Source organism: Bos javanicus, chromosome 23, assembly GCF_032452875.1.
Source record: "Bos javanicus breed banteng chromosome 23, ARS-OSU_banteng_1.0, whole genome shotgun sequence".
In the NCBI taxonomy this organism is placed as follows: domain Eukaryota; kingdom Metazoa; phylum Chordata; class Mammalia; order Artiodactyla; family Bovidae; genus Bos; species Bos javanicus.
The window spans coordinates 7,823,664-7,851,325 of NC_083890.1; the positions used below are offsets into that span (position 1 = coordinate 7,823,664).

General features: G+C 55.7%; 1 protein-coding gene across 1 annotated transcript in view; it reads left to right on the forward strand.

Moving 5' to 3' along the window:
- Positions 1-27,662, forward strand: part of ITPR3 (inositol 1,4,5-trisphosphate receptor type 3) — a 68,062-nt gene that overhangs the window by 16,514 nt on the left and 23,886 nt on the right. The window contains exons 3-22 of the mRNA XM_061397939.1: positions 10,803-10,924; positions 12,746-12,832; positions 13,301-13,459; positions 13,645-13,743; positions 14,553-14,636; positions 15,216-15,362; positions 15,540-15,635; positions 16,203-16,253; positions 16,446-16,588; positions 17,453-17,552; positions 17,631-17,791; positions 18,426-18,567; positions 20,069-20,230; positions 22,294-22,466; positions 22,987-23,106; positions 23,494-23,676; positions 24,354-24,605; positions 24,695-24,839; positions 25,370-25,490; positions 26,147-26,346. Of these exons, the coding sequence (XP_061253923.1) occupies positions 10,803-10,924; positions 12,746-12,832; positions 13,301-13,459; positions 13,645-13,743; positions 14,553-14,636; positions 15,216-15,362; positions 15,540-15,635; positions 16,203-16,253; positions 16,446-16,588; positions 17,453-17,552; positions 17,631-17,791; positions 18,426-18,567; positions 20,069-20,230; positions 22,294-22,466; positions 22,987-23,106; positions 23,494-23,676; positions 24,354-24,605; positions 24,695-24,839; positions 25,370-25,490; positions 26,147-26,346 (2,747 nt within the window). The remainder of the gene's footprint in view (positions 1-10,802; positions 10,925-12,745; positions 12,833-13,300; positions 13,460-13,644; positions 13,744-14,552; positions 14,637-15,215; positions 15,363-15,539; positions 15,636-16,202; positions 16,254-16,445; positions 16,589-17,452; positions 17,553-17,630; positions 17,792-18,425; positions 18,568-20,068; positions 20,231-22,293; positions 22,467-22,986; positions 23,107-23,493; positions 23,677-24,353; positions 24,606-24,694; positions 24,840-25,369; positions 25,491-26,146; positions 26,347-27,662) is intronic.

Below are 27,662 nucleotides of genomic sequence, written 5' to 3' on the forward strand. Positions count from 1 at the left end.
ACAGCCCTGGAGGGAGAACCCCCCCAGGGTGTGGGGGCCTCAGCAGGCATCTAGAACTTGCCTAGAACTCTCAGGGATGGCCGGCGTGCCGTTTCCTGAGGCCTCCTGGGGGGCCTCGCCCTGGCTGGGAGTTGCGTCTTGCCCTCTCTCCCCACGCGGCGTGTTCCCCCTTCCCCTGCCACCGACCCTGGAGGTCCCCAGGCGGGGCGGCCAAGCCCGTGAAGCCCCTGCCCGGCCTCCATCGGCCTCTGGTTAGCTCCCTGCTTGTGGTCTCAGCTCCGGTACCTCCCAGGGCCGTCCCAAGCCCCGACATGCTCAGGGAATTCTTTCTGGAGCTGGCAGGGCCCCGGGAGGCCCAGCCTGCAGGCGCCCCAGTGTGTCGGGCACCATGCGCCAGCCTGGCCTCCCTGGCCTCCGCTGCAGGGGCCTCGGGTTAGGGCCTTGGGTTATGGCTCCCGTGAGTCCTGCTCTCCCGCTGGGCCGGGTCTGCGCAGGGTCCGTCCCACAGCCCTCTCCTCCTCCAGGCTGGCGCTGGAGGCCCAGTGTAGAATGACGCGCCTCTGGTCTCCCTGGGAAGCTCCGCGTTCGCATCCCTGCTAGGCAACCCCAAGAAGAGGGTAGAGGTCACCTACCCCATCCAGGGGGGGCAGGTGCTGGGGCGGGGCTAGATGAGGGGACTTCCTGTGCTTCACACTGGGTGCCCTCCGCCCCCAGCCTCAGGCCTCTGCTCTCCCTCCCTGTCTTCCAAGCCCGGTTCATTGTTACTTGTATTGTTATTAAGATCCATTTCAACTACTGAAAAGAGCGTGTGAAGACAGCGTACCCATGACTGAGCTCTCTCAAATCCTTTCTGCCCTGGTTATTTCAGGTCCTCTTCATTCTTTTTTTAATATTTAATTTTTTTTTGTTTTAAGGGAGAATGACATTGAAACATGTATAAAGTCCTCTTCATTCTTAAAGAGACGGCATCTTATGCCGAAGCCCGCTGTGTCTTCCCTGACTTCTCTCCCTTCCCGTTCCCCAGAGGCAGACACGCTCAGAAAACCTCATCCAGGGGCCTGCTTTTGCTACTAACATGTAGAGACATTTGCATGAGTTATGTAGGGTATTCTTTTCCATTTTTCCAACCCCACATATTAAAGGTAGCCTTCCGTACAGACCTTTCTGCAGTTTTTTCCTGCTGCACTGTTGTGGGGATTTATCTGTATTGATCCCTGTGGCTCTAGTTCATCTGTTCAGTTGCTGCGTAATACTCCACTGGGTGAGCCAACTGCAGTCCTTTATTCGGTTCTGTTGTGATGAACCTTTACTTCGTTCGCAGTTTTTGACAGTTGCCAACAATGCCGCTGTGGGCACCCTGTGCACACGTGTCTCCCTGAGCTCGCGGGCAAGGGTTTCTCTGGTGTGTTCCGAGGGGGGCTGACCCCGGTGGGTGGCAGCTCTTCTGTCTCACTAGGACTGGCCCCCGCTGCCTTCCTTGGGGGCTGTGCAGGCTCACCCCCACTCACCCCCGACACACTGTGGGTGCCCTTACTGCAGCCCCATCCTGGTTTTGTCCCGCTTAAATGTCTTCCAGCCAGCTGGGTGTGAAATGGCATCTCACTGTGGTTTTAATTTGCATTCCTCTGACTACTGAGACGGGAACATCTTTTCATATGTTTATGGGGTACTTAGAATTTTATTCTTCATCTTTTCTTTTTTTCCTTTTTATAAAAGGGATACAAACACAGACTTTAGGATCCAGATGAGAGCACTGGTGCCCCCCCCCCCACCTCTCCTGTCCCCATTTCCAGGGACAGCCCCACTGGAGAATCTAACTAGGTAATTTACTCATCCGGTTACACCTCAGAACACTGTGCAGGCATCCTTCAGGAACTTGCTCTCACACCCTTGCCCATCTCCATTGTTGTTCCTCTGGGGAACCACTTTCTTCAGCTTCTTCTGCGTCCTCCCCGTGGTTCTTCTTGCAAATGCAAACGTATATTTAGACTCCCCGCCTTTTTCACGCTGGGATAGCATTGTTTTTTGGGGCCATACCCACAGGGCATTGGTATCCTAGTTCCTTAGCCTGGGATCACGGGTCAAAACCGCTTCCCTTGCAGTCAAACCCTGGGCCACCAGGGAAGTCCCTGGGGTGGTATTCTATATACTCAGTTCTATATCTTTGCTCTTTTTACTTTGTGAGTCTTGCTGTGGATAGATCCTACTGGAGACCTTTCTATATTGGTACATAGAGATCTTGAACCCTCTTTCCCTTTTTTTTTTCTTTTAAAAACTCATTTGTATCCATATTCCTGGACAACTGTGAAAACTGTTCCTACAGATGATCTAATTTTAAGCATTTCAAAAATATTTATTTTTTAATTGTGGTGAATAGCTACACAAACTTTACCATCATATTCATTTTTAAGTGTATCGTGTATTGTACTGTTCAGTCACTAAGTTGTGTCTGATTCTGTGACCCCGTGGACTACAGCACACCAGACTTCCTGTCCTTCACCATCTCCTGGAGTTTGCTCAGTCTCATGTCCATTTAGTTGGTGATGGGATCAAACCATGTGAACCTCTGTCGTCCCCTTCTCCTCCTGCCTTCAATCTTTCCCAGCATCAGGGTCTTTTCCTGTGAGGCGGCTCTTCACATCAGGTGGCCATATCATTGGAGCAGTAGCTTCAGCATCAGTCCTTCCAATGAATATTCAGGGTTGATTTCCTTTAGGATTGACTGGTTTGATCTCCTTGCAGTCCAAGAGACTTTTACAAGTCTTCTCTGGCACCACAATTCGAAAGCATCAGTTCTTCGGCACTCAACCTTCCTTATGGTCCAACTCACATTTGTACGTGACTACTGAAAAGACCATAGCTTTGACTATTTGGACCTTTGTTGACAAAGTGTACAGGTCGTGGGAATTCTGTGGTAGTTCAGTGGTTAGGACTCTGTGCTTTTATTGCTGAGGGCCCCTATTCGATACTTGGTCAGGAAACTAAGATCCTGCAAGTTGCACCGCCTGGCCAAAAAAAAAAAAAATGTATGGGTGTACAGGTCAATGACATTAAGCACTCTCATCAGCTGTCACCACCGTCCATCCACAGAACTACTTTCCTTTGGTAAAATGAAGCTCTATATCCATTAAATAATAACTCCCCATTCACACCCCATTCCCCCCACCCCACCATCCGACTTCCTGTCTCTATGAATCTGATTAGTCTAAGTACTTAACATGAGTAGAATCATACAGTATTTGTTCTTTGGGGACTGGCATGTCTCACTTAGCCTAATTGCTCCACGGTTTACCCAGGTTGCAGCCTGGATTTCTGACTCTCCCCTGCCACTGCGCCACAGCTGTCCCTCACATGGCTCCATTGTAATTTATTTAACCAGTCCGCTTCAATGGGCCATGGCCTGTTTCCAGTCTTTATCATTCTCAACAGTGTTGCTGCAAGACCCTTGTCTCTCGTCACGTTTTTTAAAACTGAGGTTTGTTTATTTATTTTTGGCTGCGCTGGATCTTGTTGCTGCACACGGACTTTTCTCCAGTGGCGACACAGGGGCTCTCGTCGTGGTGGCTTCTCTTGTTGGGGAACAGAGGCTCTGGGGAGCCCAGGCTTCGGTGGTTGTGGCACACAGGCTCTGTTGCCCCACGGCATGTGGAATCTTCCCAGACCAGGGGTCGAACCCGCGTCCCCCGCGTTGGCAGGCGGATTCCTAACCTCTGGGCCACCAGGGAAGTCCTCTCGTCGCTTTGTACAGATGTGCCTGTGCTGTAGGAATGAAGGTGGTGGTGGTGGTTATTCAATGAAGGACCAGTGGTGAAATTGCTGAGTCCAAGGGAAGGGACGTCTGAGTGGGTTCTGATCCAGACTGCAAATTTGCTCCCTGCTGGGGTGGTCCCGTTCAGTGCCTCCCCCAGCAGTGGAACCAGAGAAGGCAAGCCCATTCACCCTTTGCATCATTTCTCTGCTTGCTCCCCCAGTTCACCGAATGTGCTTTATTCCAGGAGAGTTTTGCTCACTTGGCCCGTCCCTCCACTCTCTCCCCTCCCCCACCCCAGCAGCATCCTGTCGCTGGTGTAGAGTCTCCAGCGCCACCTTTATAGACCCAAGTATCGCGGTCACATCTTTATTTCTCATCCCGTCAGCTCCTTCAGTGCTCTGCCTGGTGTACACCTTCTACCAGCCACGCACCCTTTAAGTTGCACATCGTTAAGGCTGAATAAGCTTTGCATTCTCTTCTGTAACCACAGTGGAGTCTTCAATGTTCTGTAAGATGAGTCTAAATGTTAAAGATTAGAAACAGGTGTTTACATGATTTATACAGAGCTTATGCATAACTGGCTGCGTAACTTTATTCCCTGTGCTCTGTTCTCGTCTCGAATCCCCTGCTAGTGCTTTTCAACCTTGGTTGAACAGAAGAACCGCTTGGGATTGGGGGTCTGGGTGGGGTGTGCCTTTAAAAATGCATTTCTCTAGGCTTCACCCACTGCCCAGGTCTCTGGGGGACCTGAGAGTTTGTGTTTTTTTTAAATCTCCCAACTCCCCTGGATGATTCTACACAGTGGTTTTTGGAGTATTACATACCATAGTCAGGAGGAGAAGGGGACGACAGAGGACGAGATGGTTGGGTGGCATCACCAACTCAATGGACATGAGTTTGAGCAAGCTCTGGGAGATGGTGAAGGACAGGGAAGCCCGGTGTGCTGCAGTTGATGGGGTTGCAAAAAGTTGGACACGACTGAGTGACTAAACAACAGCAGTCAGTTTCTGGGAATGTCAGTTGATTTTATTTAATAAATGAATATCCTCTTGTCTGCAGCCTCACCAGCCCTGTGCCTGGCACCCCTGGTCCATGCCCAAGCACACAGTTCTTACTGTAGGAAACCCCCCGGAGCTCAACTTTTCCTTGGCCTTTGATGCTGCTGCTCCTGTGTGGGCCCAGTTCCCCCTGCCCTTACACCTTTCCTTCTCTCCTCCCTTCTGCCCTGCACTCTGGCGAAAAGGAAGGTTCTGGCTGTTCCTGGATTTGGGCAGGGCCACCTCTGGGCAAAGAGCGAAGCAGTGTGACAGCAGGGAGGTGTGCGCAGGGGTGAACCTCAAGCATGCATTTATTTATTCATTTTACTTTTGGCTGTGCAGGGTCTTCGTTGCTGTGCACGGGCTTTCTCTAGTTGTGGTCAGTGGGGGCTACTCTCTAGTTGCGAGCACAGGCTCTCGGGCACGTGGGCTTTGTTAATTGCGGCTCGAGGGCTCAGTAGTGGTGGTGCACGGGCTTAGTTGCCCCGTGGCGTATATAATCTTCCCGGACCAGGAATCGAACCTGTGTCCCCTGCATTGGCAGTCAGATTCTTAACCACTGGACCACCAGGGAAAGTGAGAGTGAAGTCGCTCAGTCGTGTCCGACTCTTTGCGACCCTGTGGACTGAAGCCTACCAGGCTCCTCCGTCCATGGGATTTTCCAGGCAAGAGTACTGGAGTGGGGTGCCATTTCCTTCTCTGGACCACCAGGGAAGTCTCCCACAAACATTTTAGTGGGCTCAAATCATTTATTCATTCAATAAGCATTTTTTTTTTACTTGCTTTTCTCCTCTGTTTTTTAAGCCATTAAAAAAATTTATGTATAGTTAGTTTACAATGTTGTGGTAGTTTCAGATGTATAACAAAGTGATTCAGTTATATATATACACACACACACATATATATGTGTATGTATGGGTTTCCCTGGTGGCTCAGACTGCAAAGAATCTGCCTACAATGCAGAAGACCTGGGTTTGACCCTGTGTGGGGAAGATCCCCTGGAGAAGGGCATGGCAACCCACTCCAGTTTTCTTGCCTGGAGAAGTCAATGGACAGAGGAGCTTGATGGGCTAAAGTCCATGGCGTCGCAGAGTCGGACACGACTGAGCGACCAACACTATACACTGTGTATGTATGTATATTCTTTTTCAGATTCTTTTCCATTATAGATTATTGCAAGCTATTGAATATAGGTCCCTGTGCTGTTACAGTAGATCCTTGTTATCTGTCTGTTTTTGGGTATAGCAGTGTGTGTGCGTTAATCCCAGTCTCCTAGTTCGTCTCTCCTCCCACCCCAGCCCTCACTACCTTCACTGACCCCTTTTGGTAACTGTAAGTTTGCTTTCTGTATCTGTGGATCTCTTCCTGTTGTATAAATAAGTTCATTTATATCACTTTTTTAGATTCTGCGTATGTGATATCATATGGTATTTGTATTTCTCTTTCAGACTTAATATGATAATCTCTAAGTCCATCCAGGTTGCTGTAAACAGCCTTCTTTCACATTGCTGACTAATACTCCATTGTGTCTATATACCACACCTTCTTTAGCCATTCATGTGCAGATGGACATTTAGGCTGATTCTGTGTCTTGGCTGTTGTAAATAATGCTGCTGTGAACGTTGGGGTGCGTATATCTTTCTGAATTAGAGTTTTCTCCTAAATATGCCCATGAGTGGGATCAACAAGCATTATGTGTTATGTATTATGGGCAAGGCTCTAAGGGAGGATCTGTGTAAGAGAAAAAGACAAATTTGACAAGTTCTAGTAGCAAGTTTCCAAGAAAGATAAAGAGGAATCGGGAGCAGGGAGGGATCACTTCGGGTATCAAGTCTCTGCTGGGATGCTCCAGGGCAGCGTGTGTTCTTCAGATCCAGGTTCTGACCCCTTGTGGGCTGTTAAGGCTGTCATGGGGTCAACCATCCTTCAAAGAATGGGATAGAATAGCATTAGGATGCATCTCTTGCTACCTCCAGTGAGTTTTAAATGTGAAGCTTTTATATGTCTAGAAATTCTATTTGGTTCTTTTTCTGCTCTGTCACATTTTATCAGTTCATTTCAGTTCAGTCGCTCAGTCGTGTCCGACTATTTGCGACCCCATGAATCGCAGCACGCCAGGCCTCCCTGTCCATCACCAACTCCCCAAGGCCACCCAAACCCATGTCCATCGAGTCAGTGATGCCATCCAATCATCTCATCCTCTGTCGTCCCCTCCTCCTCCTGCCTTCACTCTTTCCCGGCATCAGGGTCTTTTCCAATGAGTCAGCTCTTCACATCAGGCGGCCAAAGTACTGGAGTTTCAGTTTCAGCATCAGTCCTTCCAGTGAATATTCAGGACTGATCTCCTTTAGGATGGACTGGTTGGATCTCCTTGCTGTCCAAGGGACCCTCAAGAGTCTTCTACAACACCACAGTTCAAAAGCATCAATTCTTCTGGGCTCAGCTTTCTTCACAGTCCAACTCTCACATCCATACATGACCACTGGAAAAACCATAGCCTTGACTAGATGGACCTTTGTTGACAAAGTAATGTCTCTGCTTTTTAATATGCTGTCTAGGTGGGTCACATTTCATAGTTTCCTGTTTCTCTACAGAGATCCTCAAGCTTTCCTTTATTCATTTAAGCAGAGTTTTACAGACGACGGCTGTTTCTGAAGTCTCTTCGTGTCTGTTTCTAGTGTCTTGCTTTGTGGGTTTGTTTTCTCTTGTGACATCTGGCTCCCAGGAATTCCTGGTTCTCTTTGACTGTATATGGGTCATTGCATTGGAACATCTGGTCTGAGGGGTTGTGGACTAGGATGATGGTATCTTCCTCCAGAGAGGGCGTGGATATCCTGTCCCCAGATTCCTGGGGACACTGCCTGTCCAAGACGCAAGCCTGAAGCCAGGCTTGAGTTTGGGGTTCCTGGCACCATCCAAGAGACTCCGTGGGGCCCTAGTTCTGGGAAGGAGTTGTTCTCTGGGGTCAACCCATGCTGGGGTGTAGCCCTTTGAAGTTCCAGCTTTTAAAGGGAGGGTCTCCTTTTATACTTCCCACCTTCCCTGGGCCTGGGCTTGAATATCTGCCTTGTCACCAGGCAAAGCCGTCCAGATAAGAGTTCGTGTTCTCTGAACTCCACAAATGCCCAGTAAAGTCGCTTGGGTGTTTACATACCTCCTTGGTTCCCCTTTGATCTTCTGTTCTGGCTGGATGACCCCTCGCTCAGTTATTGGCGTGTGCTAAGTTGCTTCAGTCATGTCCGACTCTTTGTGACCCTGTGGACCATAGCCCGCCAGGCTGCTCTGTCCATGGGGTTCTCCGGGCAAGACTACTGGAGTGGGTTGCCATGCCCTCCTCCGGGGATCTTCCCCACCCAGGGATCGAATGTGCGTCTCTTATGTCTCCTGCATTGGCAGGCAGCTTCTTTACCACTGAGCCACCAGGGAAGTCCTCAGTTCTTTAAGAAGTCTTAAAATAATACATGTTTGAGAAATCTGGTTGCTTTTGTTGTTTTCTGGTGAGGTGGGTCCGGAATGGATTATAACCAGGGTTCTCTGCCCTGTCAGGCTTGGAGCCTACTCACCACCAGGGACAGGATGCCCCCATTTGTTTCATGAAACAGTGGCTGCACAATCTCCTGGGCGAGTCAGGTCAGGAGAGTGAGAACTCTGCCTTCAGGCACCCGGGGCAGCATTGTCTGCCCTCCTTTTCTCCTCTCTGCTTTGGGTGTGGCGGGCGTCAGCTGGGTGGGGAGGGGCGGGTTGCATCCCATCACTAGGGCCGTGGGCTTGCTGCCCTCCCTGGCTCCAGGCTCACTCAGGGCCTGGACTGCCCCCTCCTGTCTAAGTAGACCAGCCAGCCAGACGCAGAGCCTCCGTTTAATATCATAAAGTGGAATTAAAAAACAATACAGTCGATTCATATGCATATTTATGTAATGTAAAATGGGGGGCTCTAGGGCCAGGACCTGAGTGAGCCTGGAGCCTGGGGGGCGGCGTTGTTGGGGGAGGGTTTGTGGGTAGGGAACAGGGACAGTGTAATGCCCCAAGCATGACAGGAGAAAAAGAAGGACAACAGTGATAAGCAAGTAACTCACAGATTTTAGAAGGAAATCTTGGGCACAACTAGAAGACTCTTGGCAGCGGTCAGAGCCGGCCTCTGAATTGAGTACCGCGGCCACAAATGGAGGTGGTGGGTGCAGCCACGTGATACCTTCTCTGAAACAGCACAACCTCCCTGTGAGGTTTGAACAACACAAAGGACAACACAGATCCCTGTTTGTGTCGGAGTTGCATTCCTGGGAAAGGCAGTGTTTGCTAAAAGCATGCAAAAAAGACTGTTTCTGTGCACCATGCTGGGCCCAGAGCGCGCCCGCAGCGTCCACCTGTGAGCGGGTGGGACCCCTTTGTGTTAGGCGCTGGTGCCTAGAATCCCTGTCCTGCCCACTACAGGCTAGCTGTCACCTCACTGGTTGGGACAACAAAGATCACCCCCTCCCATTTCTAAAATACCCCGCCCCCAACTCCTACTGGGAACTATAATGTGGTGACCAGGGGACCAGGGGCCCTGAAAAACTCCCATTTAGCCTGGAGAAGCAGGAGGACTCGTGGAGGGGTAACCCCCCAGCTTCTTGAAGGTTGGGCAGAACCCTGTGAAGACGTACTCTGGGCAAAGAACTGAGTGTTTCCGAAGTGATGCCCTCTCATGCTGGTGGTACCAGGGTGGGCGAGCTAGGGCAGCCCTCGGTGGCTCCGTCTGCTTATGCAGTTGTCTTTTTCCCTGCGTTCAAGGAAGTTCTGTGTTCTCTCAACTTTGCCTCACTTGGTTCCCCTTCATGATGACCAGGGGCCTCTGCCTGCTGTGGGCTAGGCAGAAACCCCAGTTTTGTTTTTAGTTTCCAGGGGCTGTAGGACTAGCTTTGACCAGAGTGGGGACATGGCCTTCCCTTAGAGGCTAGAGGGACGGGCCTGACGGGGGGTCCGTCCCATCTCTGTGATCTGCCTCCCCGAGGGCCCTGTCTGGGTTCCCAGCATGACCGTCTTCCTCCTGTATTGCTGCCAACCAGGGAGGCACAGCACTGCAGCCTGAGAGGGGTCTTAGAGGCCATGAGCTCAGTCCTGTGCTTTCCTGGGATTCCCTCCTGTGACGGAGAGCTCACTGCCTCATAGCACGGCCTGTGGTATTATCAGACAGGCCCTGTCCCCGTGCCAGCGTTTCACCGCACCCCAAATCCTTCTGTCTCTTCCCACCACACTTTAGGGTTTTCCAACTCGTGCCTGCTTTCCATAGGTAGAAAAATCTGAACACTCTTTCTGGAGTTTGGGCTTATGGAAATCGTTGACGTTGTATCTATTTCCAAAATAAAAACCAGCTAATAAAGAACCTATTTCTGGAATTTTAATTGGCTCTGTCTTAGGTCGAATTTGCTAGAATCAGATCCTAAAAGGGAGAATTATGAAGAAGGGGTCCCAGGCGGAGTATCAGGGAGTCTTGCTCCTACAGGGCAGGGACGAACCGAGCAAGGACGTGGTTTCAGGGGAAGAGAGGCCTCAGGTTGATCCCATAGTGACCAACAGACAGTCTCCTCCTCCTGCCGTGGGATGGAGGCCACCTCTCTGGGGTGGGGGATGTATTGATAACTTCCTAGGGAACTGTGGGCAAGATAGTGGTGGGCCAGAGAGGGCTGCTGCTGTGAACTGTCGGCCGCCAGAGTACAAAACCTGGACCCAGACCGGGCACAGGAGGGGTCCTAAGGGCTTCTGATAAACTTCCCGCGGGGAAGAGGGCACGCGTCCACCCCCAGGTGAGGGCCTGTTCTCAGACCTGCTTCCCGGCCCCTCCATCCTACTCAGCACGATCCAGGATGCTTCAAGCTCTCCGGGGGTCTTCCAACACTGCCTCTTCACCCCGGTGGGGCCAGGGGCAGTGATGGAGGGCAGAGCAGAGGCGGGGTTTGCGGGCAGGGCTGTAGGCTGGGGTCTTCCCGGAACCTCGTGTGAGCCGATCTCCCTCCTTCTGCTCCCTCACCCCCCAGACTGCCTCTTCAAGGTGTGTCCCATGAACCGCTACTCGGCCCAGAAGCAGTACTGGAAGGCCAAGCAGACCAAGCAGGACAAGGAGAAGATCGCCGACGTAGTGCTGCTGCAGAAGTTACAGGTCTGGGCATGCGGGTGTCCACTTGGCCGTGTGTCTCATGAACCCGGGCACACGCCCAGGGCTGCCGCTCATCAGAGCCGACAGGGCCTGGTGGCCGAGTCCTGAGGTTTGACCCGTTCGGCCAGGGACTGGTGTGTGTCGCTGTGAAGGAGGTGGGGGGTCTGAGCCCGGTCAGAGGCCCACTCATTTGCCACTCTGTGCCAGATAGAGGCAGGCGTCTCCTCCTCCAGGCCGGTGCAGCCCTGTCCCAGGACCCATGGTGCAGTGAGCTGTGGACTGCCTTCAGCAGGTCTTAGCTAGGCCTTCAGCGGGACATCGTATTCAGTGAGAAACCTGGGCAACTGTACATGGAGTTACAGGGGCTTCTAGAGAAGTGGTTTCAGCGAACCTGATCTGAGAACTAGTCTTAGCCTCTCCCCTCATTCTGTACAGTTGGAGCCTGGGGCCCTTCAGGGGGACTAGGCTGTTGTGGCCATCCTATGAGTTGGCACGGGGCTTAGATGGTCCCTGGGTCTCTGGCCCACGTTGTTGCGTGGTGTGAGGGCCCGGTGGTGGCCCTCAGGCCTCTTGGTTCACATCCTGGGTAGTTCTCTCCGGACTGAGCTCAGGGCCCCCAGTCCAGTGGAAGCGAGTGGGAGGCTTAACTGGGGTCAGCAAGGTTGTAGCATACTGCTGGGACCTTCCCCTGGGCCTGGGGCCCAACCGGCTCCCACCACCAGGCCGGCCTTCCAGTATCCCCTTCCCCAGGAGGTGGGTGTGAAATGGGGAAAGAGAGGGCCCGCCCCACAGCTGTAAGCCGTGCTGGGAAGAGGGGGCTTGGTGTGGGCTGCTGAGCTCTGTTTTACCCGAGACCGTCTTCACCCCCGCTGGGGGCTGTCGCAAGCTTCTTCCCTGCTGCTGCTGCAGGCCCAGGCTGGGCTGTGGATCTGGCAGGGTGTGGGGCATTCATGCGTGTGCAGATTCTCAGCACCACACGTGCTCACCCAGCCAGGCACTGAGGTTTGTGCAAAGTCACGTGGTGCCTGGCACGCCGCCCCCGCAGCCACCCTCCCAGCAGCTTCAGGCCTGAAGCCCGGATAACGGGACTGAGGAGATGGAGGGGCAGAGGGACCGCTGCTTTAAGGAGAGCTGGTCTGATGGAGGAGACAGCGCCCCCCACCCCCAGCAGGACCCCTTCCCCCAAATCTGATGGAGGAGGCAGAGCGTATCCTTAGGCAGCTTCCAGGCTAATGGGACAGAAGAGCCTAACAAGGCGTCCTTAATGGGAGGCAAACCAAATCCTGGAGGACCGGAGCCGAATCCTTCAGTGTTGGATGTGGCCCATCAGGGAAGGCTCCCTGGAGGCGGTGGGCTGGGAGCACACGCGGTGCTGGGGAGGGAGAGTCGCAGAGGAGCGGGAGGAGGAGGAGGAGGACGTAGTGCCCAGCACACCCGTGGGGCTGGGCCAGGGATTCTGAGTCAGGGCCCCAGGACTCCGGTGTGATGGGGGAGGAGGCCCAGCCTTTGGTTATCTGCTGGGGGTGTTGGGGCTGTAGGGGGCTCAGGGGTCTGTTGGCTGCCCTCCACCAGAGTGAGGTGGTGGGAAGGGGGCAGAGAGGAAGGACCTAGGGCCCCGGGTTGCCTGCTGGGTGCCCAGGCTGCCCCTCTGCACTCTGAGCCTCATTCTCCCATAGCAGCGGGAGGAACAGGGCAGATGGCCTGGGGCGGGCGGGAGGGGGCTCACTCTGGGTGCAGTGGCACGGCCTGTGGGTGAGGGGGGGTCGTGCCCCTCCAGGAGCGGGCTCCTGGGCCTGGCCTCCACCGCGGTGTGTGTCTGTGCAGCACGCAGCCCAGATGGAGCAGAAGCAGAACGACACGGAGAACAAGAAGGTGCACGGGGACGTCGTGAAGTACGGCAGCGTCATCCAGGTGCGGGGCGCGTGGGTGTGGGCTGAGGGGCACCACCCGGCCGGCCCGTGGGACGACTGCCCGCCCGCCTCTGCATGTGCACGGTGCTTGTGAGCCGTGTCCACGGGTGTGTGTGTGTTCAGCACGGGGGTCACAGCGCAGGGCCTGGAGCCCCGGGGGCCGGGCTCATGTGGTGCTTCTGTGGCCTGGGCGAGTTGCTTCCCTTCCCTGGACCTCTCTTTTCCCCATATCGACGATCAGGCCAGCGATAGTAAATACTTTTCTCCAGCTGTTACAGGATTACGGGAGCTAATACGAGTACGGTGTTTAGAGCAGGGCTTTTTTGTGTGATCACCTGGGTGCCAGACTGGGTGTGGTGTGAGTGTGCGTGTGGTCGTGTTTATGTCCTGTGTGTCCAAGGGTCCTGTGCACCCCCTGCTCTGATGGGCCGGCCTCCTGGGGTGACCTCACCCCCGCCCTGCCCCCCAGCTCTTGCACATGAAGAGTAACAAGTACCTGACCGTCAACAAGCGGCTGCCAGCCCTGCTGGAGAAGAATGCCATGAGGGTGACGCTGGACGCCACGGGCAACGAGGGCTCCTGGCTCTTCATCCAGCCCTTCTGGAAGCTGCGGAGCAACGGGGACAACGTGAGGATGGCCTGGGGGGAGGGCCCTGCTGGAGGGCACGGGCCGCAGCTCCGGGGGGCCTTCTACAGGGTCCTTGGCGGGGGTGCTGCACGAGCCCAGCCCGTTTCTCAGGGGCCAGAGTGACCAGAGAGAAGCCTGGGGGCCCCGCCCTCCGCACCCTCACCCGGCTCCGTCGGTCCCCGTAGGTGGTTGTGGGGGACAAGGTGATCCTGAATCCCGTCAACGCCGGGCAGCCTCTGCACGCCAGCAATTACGAGCTCAGCGACAACGCCGGCTGCAAGGAGGTGAGCGGGGCGGGGGAGAGAGAGGTGGGCTGAAGTAGGCTGGGACCTGGGTCGCGTTGCAGGAGGGCCTGCACCTGGCCAAACGTCTCTCGAGCAACAAAATCCAAAGAAAGTATGAGACTGAGCGTAACAGCATGCATTCACAGTGGGGCAGTTAGGAACAGTAGGATACAAAAAGGCCAAAATCCAGCTGCTATTTCTGAGATACTGGGAGCGAAAGCCAGGTACTGGGCGTGATTGCTGCACGGGGCACCAGCGAGGGGGCGGGAGGCTGCCTAAGCCACGCCTCTGGCCCGGCCCATGGATCCACCCCACTCTCACCCTTTATAAGACGAGCTAGCAGGGTACCTGGGACTTGCTTTTGCTCTCTAGGGCTGCAGCATGAATCCCGCTAAAGCCTTGTCTGAACTGGTTGTCTGGCTTCTTACTAATTTCTGTAGATTAAAGAGTCCGGGGACCCTAGTTGGTAGTCTCGTTGGGCTGGCCCTGCAGTGGAGGAGTGTCTACACACCCGCTCCCCGCAGGGTTGCTCCCTCTGGTCCTGTCCACCGCTGGAGGGGCTGGGTGGGCCTTCCCGACCCTCTTCCTGTCTCCCAGCGTCTGCCCACATTCTCCAGCCCACAGGGTGGCTGCCCCAGGGCAGGTGGGCTGGGGCCTGGGGGCCCTGGTTGGGGGCAGACACCCCCTCCCTGTGCTCATTCATGGGCGCTGGGCTGGTCTCCCCTCACCCGCTCAGGGCCTTCAGCCCCGCCCACTCCCCAGGGGCTGGGGGCCTGCCCAGCCTCACGGGTCTCTCCGTGCTTCCCCAGGTCAACTCTGTGAACTGCAACACCAGCTGGAAGATCAACCTGTTCATGCAGTTCCGAGACCACCTGGAGGAGGTGCTGAAAGGGGTAAGGACTGGGGACACCCCTTCCCCTGCCACCCCACCCACTCCTGGTCCCCCTGCCAGCCTATGCCCACCTGCCGGGCACCCGGCTCTGCTCCCTGTCCCGTCCGTGCTCCACGCACCTCCTTCTCTGGCTCCATACCCCCTGCAGCCCCCCCCACCCCGCAGGGCCGTTCCCAGCCGCCCCAGCTGGCCTCTTCTCTGTCTCTGGCCTTGAAACCCCTGCTCCATCCGCTCCCAGTCCTGGCTGAGCTCACTTTGTTTTCTGGGAAGGGGCCGTGGGCACAGATCCTCTGAGCACTCTCTCCCCTCACCCACGCCTCTCCACAGTTCCAAGCCAAGCCCCCTACCCTCTGCCCCATGCCCTCTCCGTCAAAGATGCCAGGCTGCCTGGTCAGGGCCTGTGCCTGCCAGGGTGGGCAATCGAACACGCGGGGTTTCCCCTACCCGTGGCCGCCCTCTGTGGGGGTGGGCTGGGGCTCTGTGTACCTGCTGGCTCTGGAAGGTGTCTAAGACGGGGCAGGGCGGGGGCTCCCCTGCTGGGAGGGTCCCCAGCCGCCCTGAGCCCACAGCCCGCCTGCAGGGAGACGTGGTGCGGCTGTTCCACGCGGAGCAGGAGAAGTTCCTGACGTGCGACGAGTACAGGGGCAAGCTGCAGGTGTTCCTGCGCACCACGCTGCGCCAGTCCGCCACATCGGCTACCAGCTCCAACGCCCTCTGGGAGGTGGAGGTCAGAGCCCCGCCCCTGCTGGGTGGGAGGTCACCCCCCCCAACACACGCACACTCAGCGTCCGTCTCCTCTGAGCCCCTCCGCAGCCAAGGGGCCAGAGAGGATCGCAGAGCCACCCTCCCAGAGCCCTCTGGGCCTGCAGTGTTCCTCCCATGCATTTCTTCCTGCCTCGCCCAGGTAGTCCACCACGACCCGTGCCGTGGAGGAGCTGGCCACTGGAACGGCCTCTACCGCTTCAAGCACCTGGCCACTGGCAACTACCTGGCTGCTGAGGTGGGTGGGGAGGCAGAGGGCATCCTGGGAGCCCCAGCCCCACATCCTGGGGGTGTGTAGACACTCCCAACAGGTTGATCTTCCACACATGCATGGGCGTGTGTGCCTGGCACACGCCTGCACGCAGACTCACATGTCTGTTGACTCTGTTTATTTGTGCTTATTTATCTATCTAACCGGTATTCGTAGTCATGCTCGGTGATGATAAGTCTCACGGGTATGATGATGCTCCTGCTCTGTGCTAGCAGCTGTTCTGGGCCCTGGGGCTACAGCACTGAGCTCGACTCCCAGCCCTGTTGCAGCTTAACATTCCGCATCCGTCTTTGTCCATGACACACAGGCTTGTGTGTATCAGGACGTGTGTGTGTGTGTGTGTGTGTGTCTGTCCGTCCATCCAACTGTGGGTTTGTGGAGGGCAGTGATCTTGTGGGTGTGTCCTCCAGGGCTGGCATGAATCCTGGGGCCGGGCTGGGCACCCCTGGGAGGGTAGGGGCTGCCTGCCCCAACCCAGGCTCGTTTTGGAGCGGGGATCATGTGGATAGCTCCCCATCTTGAATCTCTGAGCAGGAGAACCCCAGCTACAAGGGTGATGCCTCTGATCCCAAGGCAGCAGGCACGGTGAGGACCGGGGAGGGTTTGGGGGCCGGGGAAGGGTGACTGTGCGTGGCTCTGGGGTTGGGGGGTGGGGAGGCCATGAGACTCTGGGAAGCGGGCTGGAGGGAGAAGGCCTCTCGGGTGGGATCCTGAGAGGTTTCAGGGGGCCTGAGAGGAGGGTCGGGCTCCTGCCTGAGTCAGGGTGCCTGCCCCCAGGGTGCGCAGGGTCGCACAGGTCGCCGGAACGCTGGGGAGAAGATCAAGTACCGCCTGGTGGCTGTGCCCCACGGCAACGACATCGCTTCCCTCTTCGAGCTGGACCCCACCACGCTGCAGAAGACCGACTCCTTCGTGCCCCGGTGGGTGGGCACTGTGGGCCTGGGGTTGGCGGGGGTTGCCTGGGCTAGTATCCGGACCCCCAGTACCCCCTGCTCCTCTGTCCTTCCTTGCATGACCCATCCCTCTGGAGATGCAGATCCGAGGCAGCTGTAGCGAGCTCACCGCCGCCGAACTTGGCATGTGCTGGGCCACGGGCCCTGCACCCTGGGTGCCGCCTTCTCTCCAGTGTTCTTTACAGCCAGTTGGCCTGGGGCTCAGGACACATTGGGTGCGGGGGACGGACTCCTTAATCTTTAAGGTCTTCCAACCTAGAGATTTTAGGATGGAACATCAGGAAGCTTCCTGGGTGTCAATCAGGCTTTAACATTGACCTCAGGCAGCTGACTTGGCCACTTGGCCCAGACATCCTCACCTGTGTAGTGGGATTATCGAGTTACCCATCAAAGGGCTGATGGGAGGATTACCCAATCCCTTATCTGCATCTTGAGGCCAGATGTACTTGGAGGTTCAGATTGTTTTTCATTTCTGAAAGGTAATTGTGTTTCACAATCAAAGACATGACTATTTCTGACGTGAGACGCAGGCATGTTGACACTGAAAGGGATAAATAGTGTAAATAACCTCATTTGTCCAAAGAATTTGGGTCCCGAGCTTGCATGCACGCCTGGGCTCTTGGAGTGCGTGGGTCTGGGGAGAGCGGGCGAGGTGTGAGGGCCTGGGGTTTCTCTCCTCTGGCTCCTCACCTGGGGGGGACGGGCGCCCCTGGCCCACGGCCGCTGGCTGTGGAGGCAGGAGGAGGATGCAGGGCCGCGGGGGTTAGAGCCGGCAGATGGCCGGGAGGCGCTGCGACGCGCTCCCTGCGCCCGGCCCTGACCCGCCTGCAGGAACTCCTACGTCCGGCTGCGGCACCTGTGCACCAACACTTGGATCCAGAGCACCAACGTGCCCATCGATGTCGAGGAGGAGCGGCCCATCCGACTCATGGTGCGGGCCCTGAGGGCTGGGGGCCGGGCTGGGGTCCAGGTTGGTCCCGGGAGGCCCTGCTGACCTGTGTCCCTGCAGCTGGGCACCTGCCCCACCAAGGAGGACAAGGAGGCCTTCGCCATCGTGTCGGTTCCCGTGTCCGAGATCCGAGACCTGGACTTCGCCAACGACGCCAGCTCCATGCTGGCCAGCGCCGTGGAGAAGCTGCACGAGGGCTTCATCAGCCAGAATGACCGCAGGTGGGCTGCAGGGGCAGGGTTCCAGGGGCTCCCCAAGAGCCTTTGTCCTCCTGGGGTCGGCGTCTCATGGACGAAGGCGTCAAAGCAGAAGCCGGACGGGCTGGTGGGGTGATAGGCGGGGACTAGGCCCTGCCGGGCCCTGGCTGACTTGGGGCCCTGCCGGGCCCTGGCTGACTTGGGGCCCCAGGCTCACCGCTCACATACTCCAAGAACCAGCTCTGTGATGGAGTCATCATTACCCCTGTTTCACTCATGATGGATTGAGGCACAGAGAGGTTCAGAGACTTGTCCGTGGTCACACAGCTAGTAAGTGGCAGTCAGGATGGAAATGAAGAGCCCTTCACACCAGACACCCCACGTGTGCCCTACTGGTTTTTCTCCAGATCGGAGTATCCTGGGATTCTCTGTCTAGAGGGCACTTTGGAATCCAGGGTGGATGGGGGCAGGGGTGTGCGTGGAGGGCAGCTCAGGGTGAGGCTGGGAGAGAAGTGGAAGTCAGGTGTCAGGCTGTGTGCTATGACGGCAGGGCTGGCTGTGGGGAAGGGGTGGTTGCCCCTGGGGGCACGTGAGGGGGTCCTCAGGGTGCCCAGGGTCAGCCCTTCACACTCCTCTTGCCTGGTGTCCCTTTGTGAAGGTTTGTTATCCAGCTGCTGGAGGACCTGGTGTTTTTCGTCAGTGATGTCCCCAACAATGGGCAGAACGTGCTGGACATCATGGTCACCAAGCCCAACCGTGAGCGGCAGAAGCTGATGCGAGAGCAGAACATCCTCAAACAGGTAGCCGCGCACACCTGGGGCTGGGCGGACCCGTGGCCAAGCGAGCAGGACGTCTTCTATTTTTTTTTTTAATGTATATGTATTCTCTTTATTTTTGGCTGTGCTGGGTCTTCGTTGCTGCGCATGGGCTGTCTCTGGCTTCTCCTTGGGGTGGCTTCCCTTGTTGCGGAGCGCGGGCTCTGGGGCGTGCGGGCTGCCGTAGTCGTGGCTCCCGGCGTCTAGAGCACAGGCTCAGTAGGTGTGGCTTAGTTGGGCTTAGTTGCTCCATGGCATGTGGGGTCTTCCCAAATCGGGATCGAACCCGTGTCTCCTGCATTGGCAGACGGATTATTTATCACTGAGCCACCAGGGAAAGCTCATCTTTTTGACATAAGCCTGCCTTTTCACCTCTCCAGCTGAGCTGTGGTCTCCCTGCTATTTTCTCATCACTTCTTTAAACATTTTTTTAAAATTATTTTTTAAAAAATCTGAGGTGCGGTTGGTCTCATCACCTCTTCCTGCACTGTTACCATGTACCACCTCTGCCCTTAGTGCCCGTCACCTCGTTTAATCCTCCCGACCCAGGGGAAGTCTTCTTAATTATTATCCCCATTTCACCCTCGAGGCACGCAGAGGTTGGAGTCACTTGACCGAGGCCACAGCTTGGAAGCAGTAGGGCCAGGATTTTCATGCAGATGTCAGCTTGAGAACTTGTGCTTTAAACACTTTTTTTTTCCCAAATTTTTATTATGAAAAATCTCAAATGTTGAGCAAGTATTGAAAGAACAGTACAGTGAACACGCATTCATTACCACTTTGCCAGTCTGGCTTTCTATAACTCCATCTCCACACCGCCCCTGTGTCCACGCATCTCAAGGGAGGGTGCACCTCACCTCTACACGTTTCAGTGTGCCTCTCCTAAGGGTAAAAGCATCGTTCTCTATAAGCAGAGTCTCACGACCACACCTAAGGAAACGAGCGACAATACCTGATCCGGACCAGCCTTCTGGGCCTTTCCCCAAACGCCTGTGTAAAGCTCGTTTTTTGGGGGGGCAATCAGGTTCCAACTAAGGTTTTCTCATTCTGAGGATTCTGGCTCTTTGGTTGCTGTTCTATAACAGTTCTTCACCCACACCCAGTCCCCGAGTTAAACTTGTGTTTGAACAAGGCAGGCCTGCATCTGATCCCTTAAGCTCTGGCCACCCGCTTTGGCTTGCCTTTTCTCTTAGCCTCAGACCCCTGAGCTGCAGCCACCCTCAGCCCTCCCTGCAGAGGCTGAGGCAGGCCCGGGACCTGAGTTGAGACTAGGACTCGCGGTGGGGAGGGGCTGGCCGAGGCCAGTGTCCTGGGGACTCCAGCCAGGAGAGGGGAGCGGGTGAGGGGTGGGCTGGGGCCATGTCCAGCTTAGAACCAGCTGGGGGTTAATGTCAGGGTGGCCTCCGGGCAGGGTCAGCGTGAGGCTGAGGGTAATGAGGGGTGCGGGCAGATGCGGGGCTTCTTTCTGACTCTCCGTGCTCCCTAGATCTTCGGCATTCTGAAGGCCCCGTTCCGTGACAAGGGGGGCGAGGGCCCCCTGGTGCGGCTGGAGGAGCTGTCGGACCAGAAGAACGCGCCCTACCAGCACATGTTCCGCCTGTGTTACCGCGTGCTGCGCCATTCCCAGGAGGACTACCGCAAGAACCAGGTGGGCCTCCGCCGCCCACTGCCCCCTGCCCGCCGGCTCCTGGCTCCGCTTTCTTTCACCCCGCACGTGCTCCCCAAGGCGCACCCCGCTGTGCCAGGCGCTGTCTCAAGGGGATCGGACTGTAGGCCGGTCCTCACGGCACACAGCCTGGCTCCGTCCTTTGAGGGACCTCACACTGGGTTTAACGTTCCACGGTGGCTGTCTTGAAATTCTTAATTTTTGAATAAGAATCCTGCTGTTTCTTTTCTTAAAAAAAAAAAAAAAATTACCTCTAGTTGAATTCATTGAAGTATAGTTGATTTATAATGTTTTTAATTACTGTCATACGTCTGTGTTTCAGTTATATTTATGTTCCTTTTTTTAATATTCTTTTCCACTATGCTTTGTCATAGGATACTGAACAGAGTTCTCTGTGCTGTCCATTAGGATCTTACTGTTCATGCATTCTATATATGCAAACTAACCCCAACATCCCCCCTCCCTCCCCCAGCCCCTCCTCTCCCCCCACACCCACCAGTCTGTTCTCTGTGAGCCTGTTTGTTTCATGGGTGAGTTCATTTGTATCATATTCTAGATTCCACATACAAGTAATACCATATGGCATTTGTCTTTCTCTTAATTTCCCTTAGTATGATAATTTCTAGTTGCATTCGTGTTGCTGTGAATGGTGTTCTTTTGTTCTTTTTTATGGCTGAGTAGTATTCCACTGTGGGGTTTCCCTGGTGGCTCAGTGGTAAAGACTCTGCCTGCCAATGCAGGAGACATGGGTTTGATCCTTGGGTTTGGAGAAGGAGATGGCAACCCACTCCAGTGTTCTTGCCTGGAGAATCCCAGGGACGGGGGAGCCTGGTGGGCTGCCGTCTATGGGGTCGCACAGAGTCGGACACGACTGAAGTGACTTGGCGGCGGCAGCAACGTGTCTTGGTTATTGTAAGTAGTGCTGCTGTGAACACAGGGGTGAATGTATCTTTTTTAGTTATAGTTTTGTCTGAATATGTGCCCAGGAGTAGGATTCCTGGGTCATATGGTAATTCTATTTTAGTTTTCCGAGGAACCTCTGTACCATTTTCCATAGTGGCTGCACCAACTTACATTCCCACTTACAGTGTGGCAGAGTTCCCTTTCCTCCATACCCTCTCCAGCATCTGTTGTTTGCAGACTTTTTAATGATGGCCATTCTGACTGTGTGAGGAGGTACCTCATTGTATTAATAGTTTTAATTTGCATTTCTCTAACGATTAGTGTTATTGAGCATCTTTTCATGTGCCTATTGGTCATTTGTATTTCTTTAGAGAATTGTCTATTTAGGTGGGTCTGTCCATTTTTTGATTGGCTTCGTTTTTTGGTGTTGAGTTGTGTAAGCTATTTGTATATTTTGGAAGTTAAGCCCTTGTCAGGCACATCCTTTGCAAATATTTTCTCCCATTCTGTAGGTTGTCTTTTTGTTTTGTTTATGATTTCCTTTGCTGTGCAAAAGTTTGTAAGTTTGATTAGGTCCCATTTGTTTATTTTGGTTTTTATTTCTCTTGCCTCTGGAGACTGACTTAAGAAAACACTGGTACAGTTTGTCAGAGAATGTTTTGCCTGTGATCTCTTCTAGGAATTTTATGGTGTTGTGTCTTATATTAAAGTCTTTAAGCCATTTTGAGCTGATTTTTGGTGAGATGGTGTGTTCTAAGGTCATTGATTTACATACGGCTGTCCAGCTTTCCCAATGACGCTTGATGAAGAGACTTTCTGTTGTATATTCTGCCTCCTTTGTTGAAGATTAATTGACCATAGGTGTGTGGGTTCATTTCTGGGAAGAGTCTGCTATCTCATTTTCACCGGGCCCCACCAATCATGTAGCTGGTCTGCTAACAAACAGGGTCCCTCCGTGATGGGGGTTTCACTCTGGCACGGAGCTAGGTGGGAGCTAAATACCTATGTTACATAAACTCACCCTCGGCCTGGGGCTGGTGTCCTCTCCTGGACCCTTTTAACTTCCTAGGGTCTGGGGGCCTGGGAGGCAGTGTCCTGGAGCAGAGCGGGCTCCCTGTGACCCTTAGCCTGGCTGTCCCTAGGAGCACATCGCCAAGCAGTTCGGGATGATGCAGTCCCAGATTGGCTATGACATCCTGGCCGAAGACACCATCACCGCCCTGCTGCACAACAACCGCAAGCTCCTGGAGAAGCACATCACCAAAACAGAGGTGGAGACCTTTGTCAGCCTGGTGCGGAAGAACCGGGAGCCCAGGTGGGCCCCCCTCGCCGGTCCCAGCCCACCACCCCTCCCCACTCCCAGCGCTGCCTGGGGAAGAGAGCCGCTGACGCTGGCTGTTAAATCTTGAAATCCTTCTGCACTTGTTGGTAAACTGCCCCCTCTCTGAGGCCCTGGTCCCCCCAGCCCCTCCCTGAGTCCCCCCAAATTTGGCCCAATTTAGCAGTAAGAGTGTCGACTCTGGTGCAGCAGGAGGCCCCCGGAACCTTTTTCAACAGGCGAGTCAGTGCCCGCAGTGAAGCAGTTAAATATTTTGAATATCATTCCTCCCCTGGGCGTCCTTTTCTCTGCCCCTAGGCAGTTAGCCCCAGGGTGATGCCCGTGGGTTGTCCCTCTCCCGGGGGAGTCTGCAGCCCCAGCTCTGAGCTCTGGAAGGGAGGAGGAGCAGTAAACTGCAGGCGCCGGGGAGCTGGAGCTGCCAGCTGGGGAGGCGGGCGGGCCTTTGCCCCCTCCAGGGGGCCACCTCTGAGCTCTTCCCTGCTGTCACCTCCCCCAGGTTCCTGGACTACCTGTCCGATCTGTGTGTGTCCAATCACATCGCCATCCCCGTCACCCAGGAGCTCATCTGCAAGTGTGTGCTGGACCCCAAGAACAGCGACATTCTCATCCAGACCGAGTGAGCTGGCTGCACTCTCCCACCCGCGGTTCAGTCTTCCCAGGGCACCCCCTGCCCGGCTCCCCGGCCGCCTTAGAGCTGGGGCACTGGCCGGCTTCAGGCTGGAACAGGCTCCCTGCTCTCCACAGACACCCAGAGCCTGCTGTGTGCCCAGCTCAGTGCCTGGCACGGTGTGGGGGAGGGCAGGGTCACAGAGGAGAGGGAGCCAAGGCCCCGGCCTTCCCGAAGCTCGTGGTCTGTCTGGGGTCCTGAGCTGGAGGTCGTTCCCGCAGGGGAGGCCGCCTGGGAGCCGGCTGGCCCTCAGCCCAGCTCTGGGAGAGGTGGCTGCGGTGCTTGGCGGGGAGGGCTCTGGGCGCCGCTCCGATCGATGGTGCCACGCATCCACAGGCTTCGGCCCGTGAAGGAGATGGCGCAGTCCCACGAGTACCTGAGCATCGAGTACTCAGAAGAGGAAGTGTGGCTCACGTGGACCGACAAGAACAACGAGCACCACGAGAAGAGCGTCCGGCAGCTGGCTCAGGAGGCGCGGGCCGGCAATGCCCACGACGAGAACGTGCTCAGCTATTACAGGTGCCCGGGGCCCCCAGCCGGCCTCGGCCAGGCCCTGCCCTGGGACGAGCCCCAGCGGCTTCTGCGGGTGCTCCTGCCTCCTCTTTCACCCGCGAGGCCAAGTCAGCGTGACTGGGCGGCCCGAGGAGCACTTGTTGGCCTGAGGACAGGCTCGGCGCAGTGGCCTGAAAGAGACCCACACCCCTTTCCCAACATCCATATTTTAAAAATAAGAACACTAGGTAACACTCATCAGATGCTCACCCTGTCCCCAGCACTGGTCAAAACACTTCACCCGATCACTCAGTTCAGCCTCACAACAACCCTGAGAGGCAGGGCCTGTCATTACCCACATTATAAAGTTGGGGAGACAGGCGTGCACGCGTGCTAAGTCACTTTGAGTTGTGTCCGACTCTGTGACCCTATAGCCTATAGCCCACCAGGCCCGTCTGTCCATGGGATTTTCCAGGCAAGAGTACTGGAGTGGGTTGCCATGTCCTTCTCCAGGGGGTCTTCCCGACCCAGGGACTGAACCCTCGTCCCTTTATAACTCTTGCATTGGCAAATGGGTTCTTTACTCTTAGTGCCACCTGGGTAGCACGCGTGCAGCACGCACCGGTCTTCAGCAGGCCCAGGCGTGTGCTAGAAGCCCTTGAGAGCCCACCTGCCACGTCCTCACCGGCCTCCTTGCCCCGCAGGTACCAGCTGAAGCTCTTCGCCCGCATGTGCCTGGACCGGCAGTACCTGGCCATCGACGAGATCTCCCAGCAGCTGGGCGTCGACCTCATCTTCCTGTGCATGGCGGACGAGATGCTGCCCTTTGACCTGCGCGCCTCCTTCTGCCACCTGATGCTCCACGTGCACGTGGACCGCGACCCCCAGGAGCTGGTCACGCCCGTCAAGTTCGCCCGCCTCTGGACCGAGATCCCCACGGCCATCACCATCAAGGAGTGAGCTGGGTGGAGGAGGGCGGGCAGGGCCCGGCTGGAGTGGGCGGACCCCGGGGACCCTCACGCCTGGCCACCTCCACCTCTTCCAGCTACGATTCCAACCTCAACGCCTCCCGAGACGACAAGAAGAACAAGTTCGCCAGCACCATGGAGTTCGTGGAGGACTACCTCAACAATGTGGTCAGCGAGGCCGTGCCCTTCGCCAACGAGGAGAAGAACAAGCTCACCTTTGAGGTGGGCTAGGGCTCGGCGGGATGTTGGCGTGGTCCCTCCCCTGGTCTCAGTCCCCCCTGGGGTGGGCGGTGCGATCCTTAACCTAACTTCCCTCAGCGTCCCTGTCAGGGCGGGGAGACCATGTAGACCACTGGGACTCCCCAGGAGGGAGGCTTCTCTCCTGACTCCCTGGAGAGGGCTGCCTCCTCCTGGTCCATGCACCCCATCAGTGCAGGGCTGGGTCGCAGGCAGGAGCCCCCAGCCCCTACTTCCTGCATTTCTGCCCTGTCCTCCCCACAGTAGACTCCTCTGCAGGCAGGTCTTCCTCCGTAACTCTCTGGGGTCGGGCGGCGCTGATCTGGGACCCTTGGCTCCGTGTCCACGCAGCCCTGACATCCTAGCGATGGGACCCTCGATTATACCGGCTGAGCCCTGCTTGCACGAGCGGGCCCTGCCCCGCCTCGCCTTCCCAGAAGACCACGCCTCTTGTGAGGTCCCACCCATCACTGCTTTGGGCTCACGCTGGCCTCTGTCCCGCCCCCTCTCCGCAGGTGGTCAGCCTGGCGCACAACCTCATCTACTTTGGCTTCTACAGCTTCAGCGAGCTGCTGCGGCTCACGCGCACTCTGCTGGGCATCATCGACTGCGTGCAGGCCTACGAGGACCCAGGCGGTGAGGCCTCGCTCCCTAGCGCTCAGCGGCTTCCCCTTAGCAACGGAAGTCCTCTCCCATTCACCTTCCTGGGCATCCTGCCTCCTGGCTCTGCTGCCAGGGGGCGTCTTGGGTCCCTGTCTCCTCCAGCCTTGGCTGGACCGGAGAGACCCCTTCTCTGAGCAAGAGCTGTGGAGACCCTGGGATCTGGGCGAGTTGCCTTCCAACATCCGGGTCTTGAGGAAGATAATGAGGCCCTGCCTGTGGAGCTCCGGGTCAGATGGGGAGATGCACCCTGTTATCCAGGAACAGCCATCTGAGAGGAGACACAGCCTTGCTGTCAGGGGGGCATAAACTCATCTAAACAAAAAGTGCACGGAGACTGAGCCCAGGCTTTAGCGCTGTCCACACATTGTCCCTTGATCCCTCGTGCTCGGTAACAGCTCTTGTGATTTTCCACCGGAGGATTCTCACTGATCTCCCCACACGGTTCACCTCTGCCCACCCCTCCCTCCTCTTTGCAGATTTGGGATAGCTCCCCTCCCCCAGGAAGTCTTCCTAGGTTAGCCCTGCCCCTGCCTTAGGGTGGCTTTGCCCTGCAGATGACAGAGACACAGGTAGACCAGGTGCCCCGTCATACACCCTCCGTGACCCCCTTCCTGCTCCCCACCCCACAGGCAAGAATGTGCGGCGGTCCATCCAGGGCGTGGGGCACATGATGTCCACCATGGTGCTGAACCGCAAGCAGTCTGTCTTTGGTGGCCCCAGCTTGCCTGCTGGCGCCGGTGCCCCTGAGCCGCTGGACAGGAGCAAGTTTGAGGAGAATGAAGACATTGTGGTGATGGAGACCAAGCTGAAGATCCTGGAAATACTGCAGGTGGCGGGGCCAGGAGTGTGGCGGGGCGTGTTGGGAAGAGGCCGGGGGGCGGGGAGCAGGGCCGGGTGGGTTGGTGAGGTGAGCACCTCAGAGCAAAGCATCTCATTCTGGGAGGCTCCACACGGAGCCGTTTAGCCCAGTGATTCTCAAAAGTGTGGTTCGCTGGCCGGCAGCATCAGCCTCACCTGGGGACTTAGAAATGCAGGTTCTTGGGCCCTGTCCAAGATTTATGGATGAGAGATGCCGTAGGTGGGGCCTGCAGTCTGTGTGGTGAGAGGCCCTCCCGGTGGTCCTCGTATGCACTGAGGTCTGGCTGTGTCCCCTCGTCATACAGGCAAGGAAAGGGAAGTGGGGAAGGAACTTTCCTGCAGTCACACAGACTTTGAGGCAGAGCTAGAGGTTTGAGAGCCCATTTCCTGGTGGAGTGGACACAGTCAGCCTTCTTCTTCGTCTGAGGCCCCCAGCAGCACTTGGGGAGGGGCTGACGGGTCCTGAGGAGGGAGAAGGACCCTTGCTTTTGCGGTGCTGCCACCAGGGGGTGGGAAGGGTGATGTGACCTTCCTGGGGATCCCACCTGGGCAGGGTCTGCTTAGGAGAGTCAGAAAAGGGGGCTTCTGACTCATTCCCGGGGCTGGGGGCTATCAGATCTGAGTCCTGGGAATGGCTGGAGGCTCTGTTCCCCTGACATAGAGGACCGAGGCATCAAAGGAGCCTGAAACTCATGTCCTCAGCCCGCCCCGCAGTGGCCTCCCCTGCTCCCCCACATTCCTTGCTTCCTGGGAAGCCCAGGGTCTGTCTGACACAGTGGGATGGGAGGACCACAGTCCTCTGGATCTGGGGAGCTTCCTGCCTATCCCTGTCCACATCCAGCCTGGGAAGGAGCGACTGAGTGGGCCGGGACGGGGGGTGTCTACCTTGTTCTGAGAGGAGGTACCACCCCCACCAGTGGGGCAGGAGCCAGGGACAGGCGCCCTGGACTTCCCTGGGAGGAGGAGTCTTTCTTTATATGTTTTATTAAAGTATAGTTGATTTATAATGTTATTAATTTCTGCTGTGCAGCAAAATGATTCAGTTATATGTACATATATACATTCTTTTTATGTATTTTTCTGTTATGGCTTATCACAAGATAGTAAATGTAGTTCCCTATGTAATACAGTAGGACCTTGTGGTTCGTCCATTCTACATATAATAGTTTGCCATGTATTATATGCATATATAATATATTATCTGTATCTACTATATTGTAATACATGTAATATACATGTATTACATGCATTATAATACATATAATATATAATATACATGTAACATAA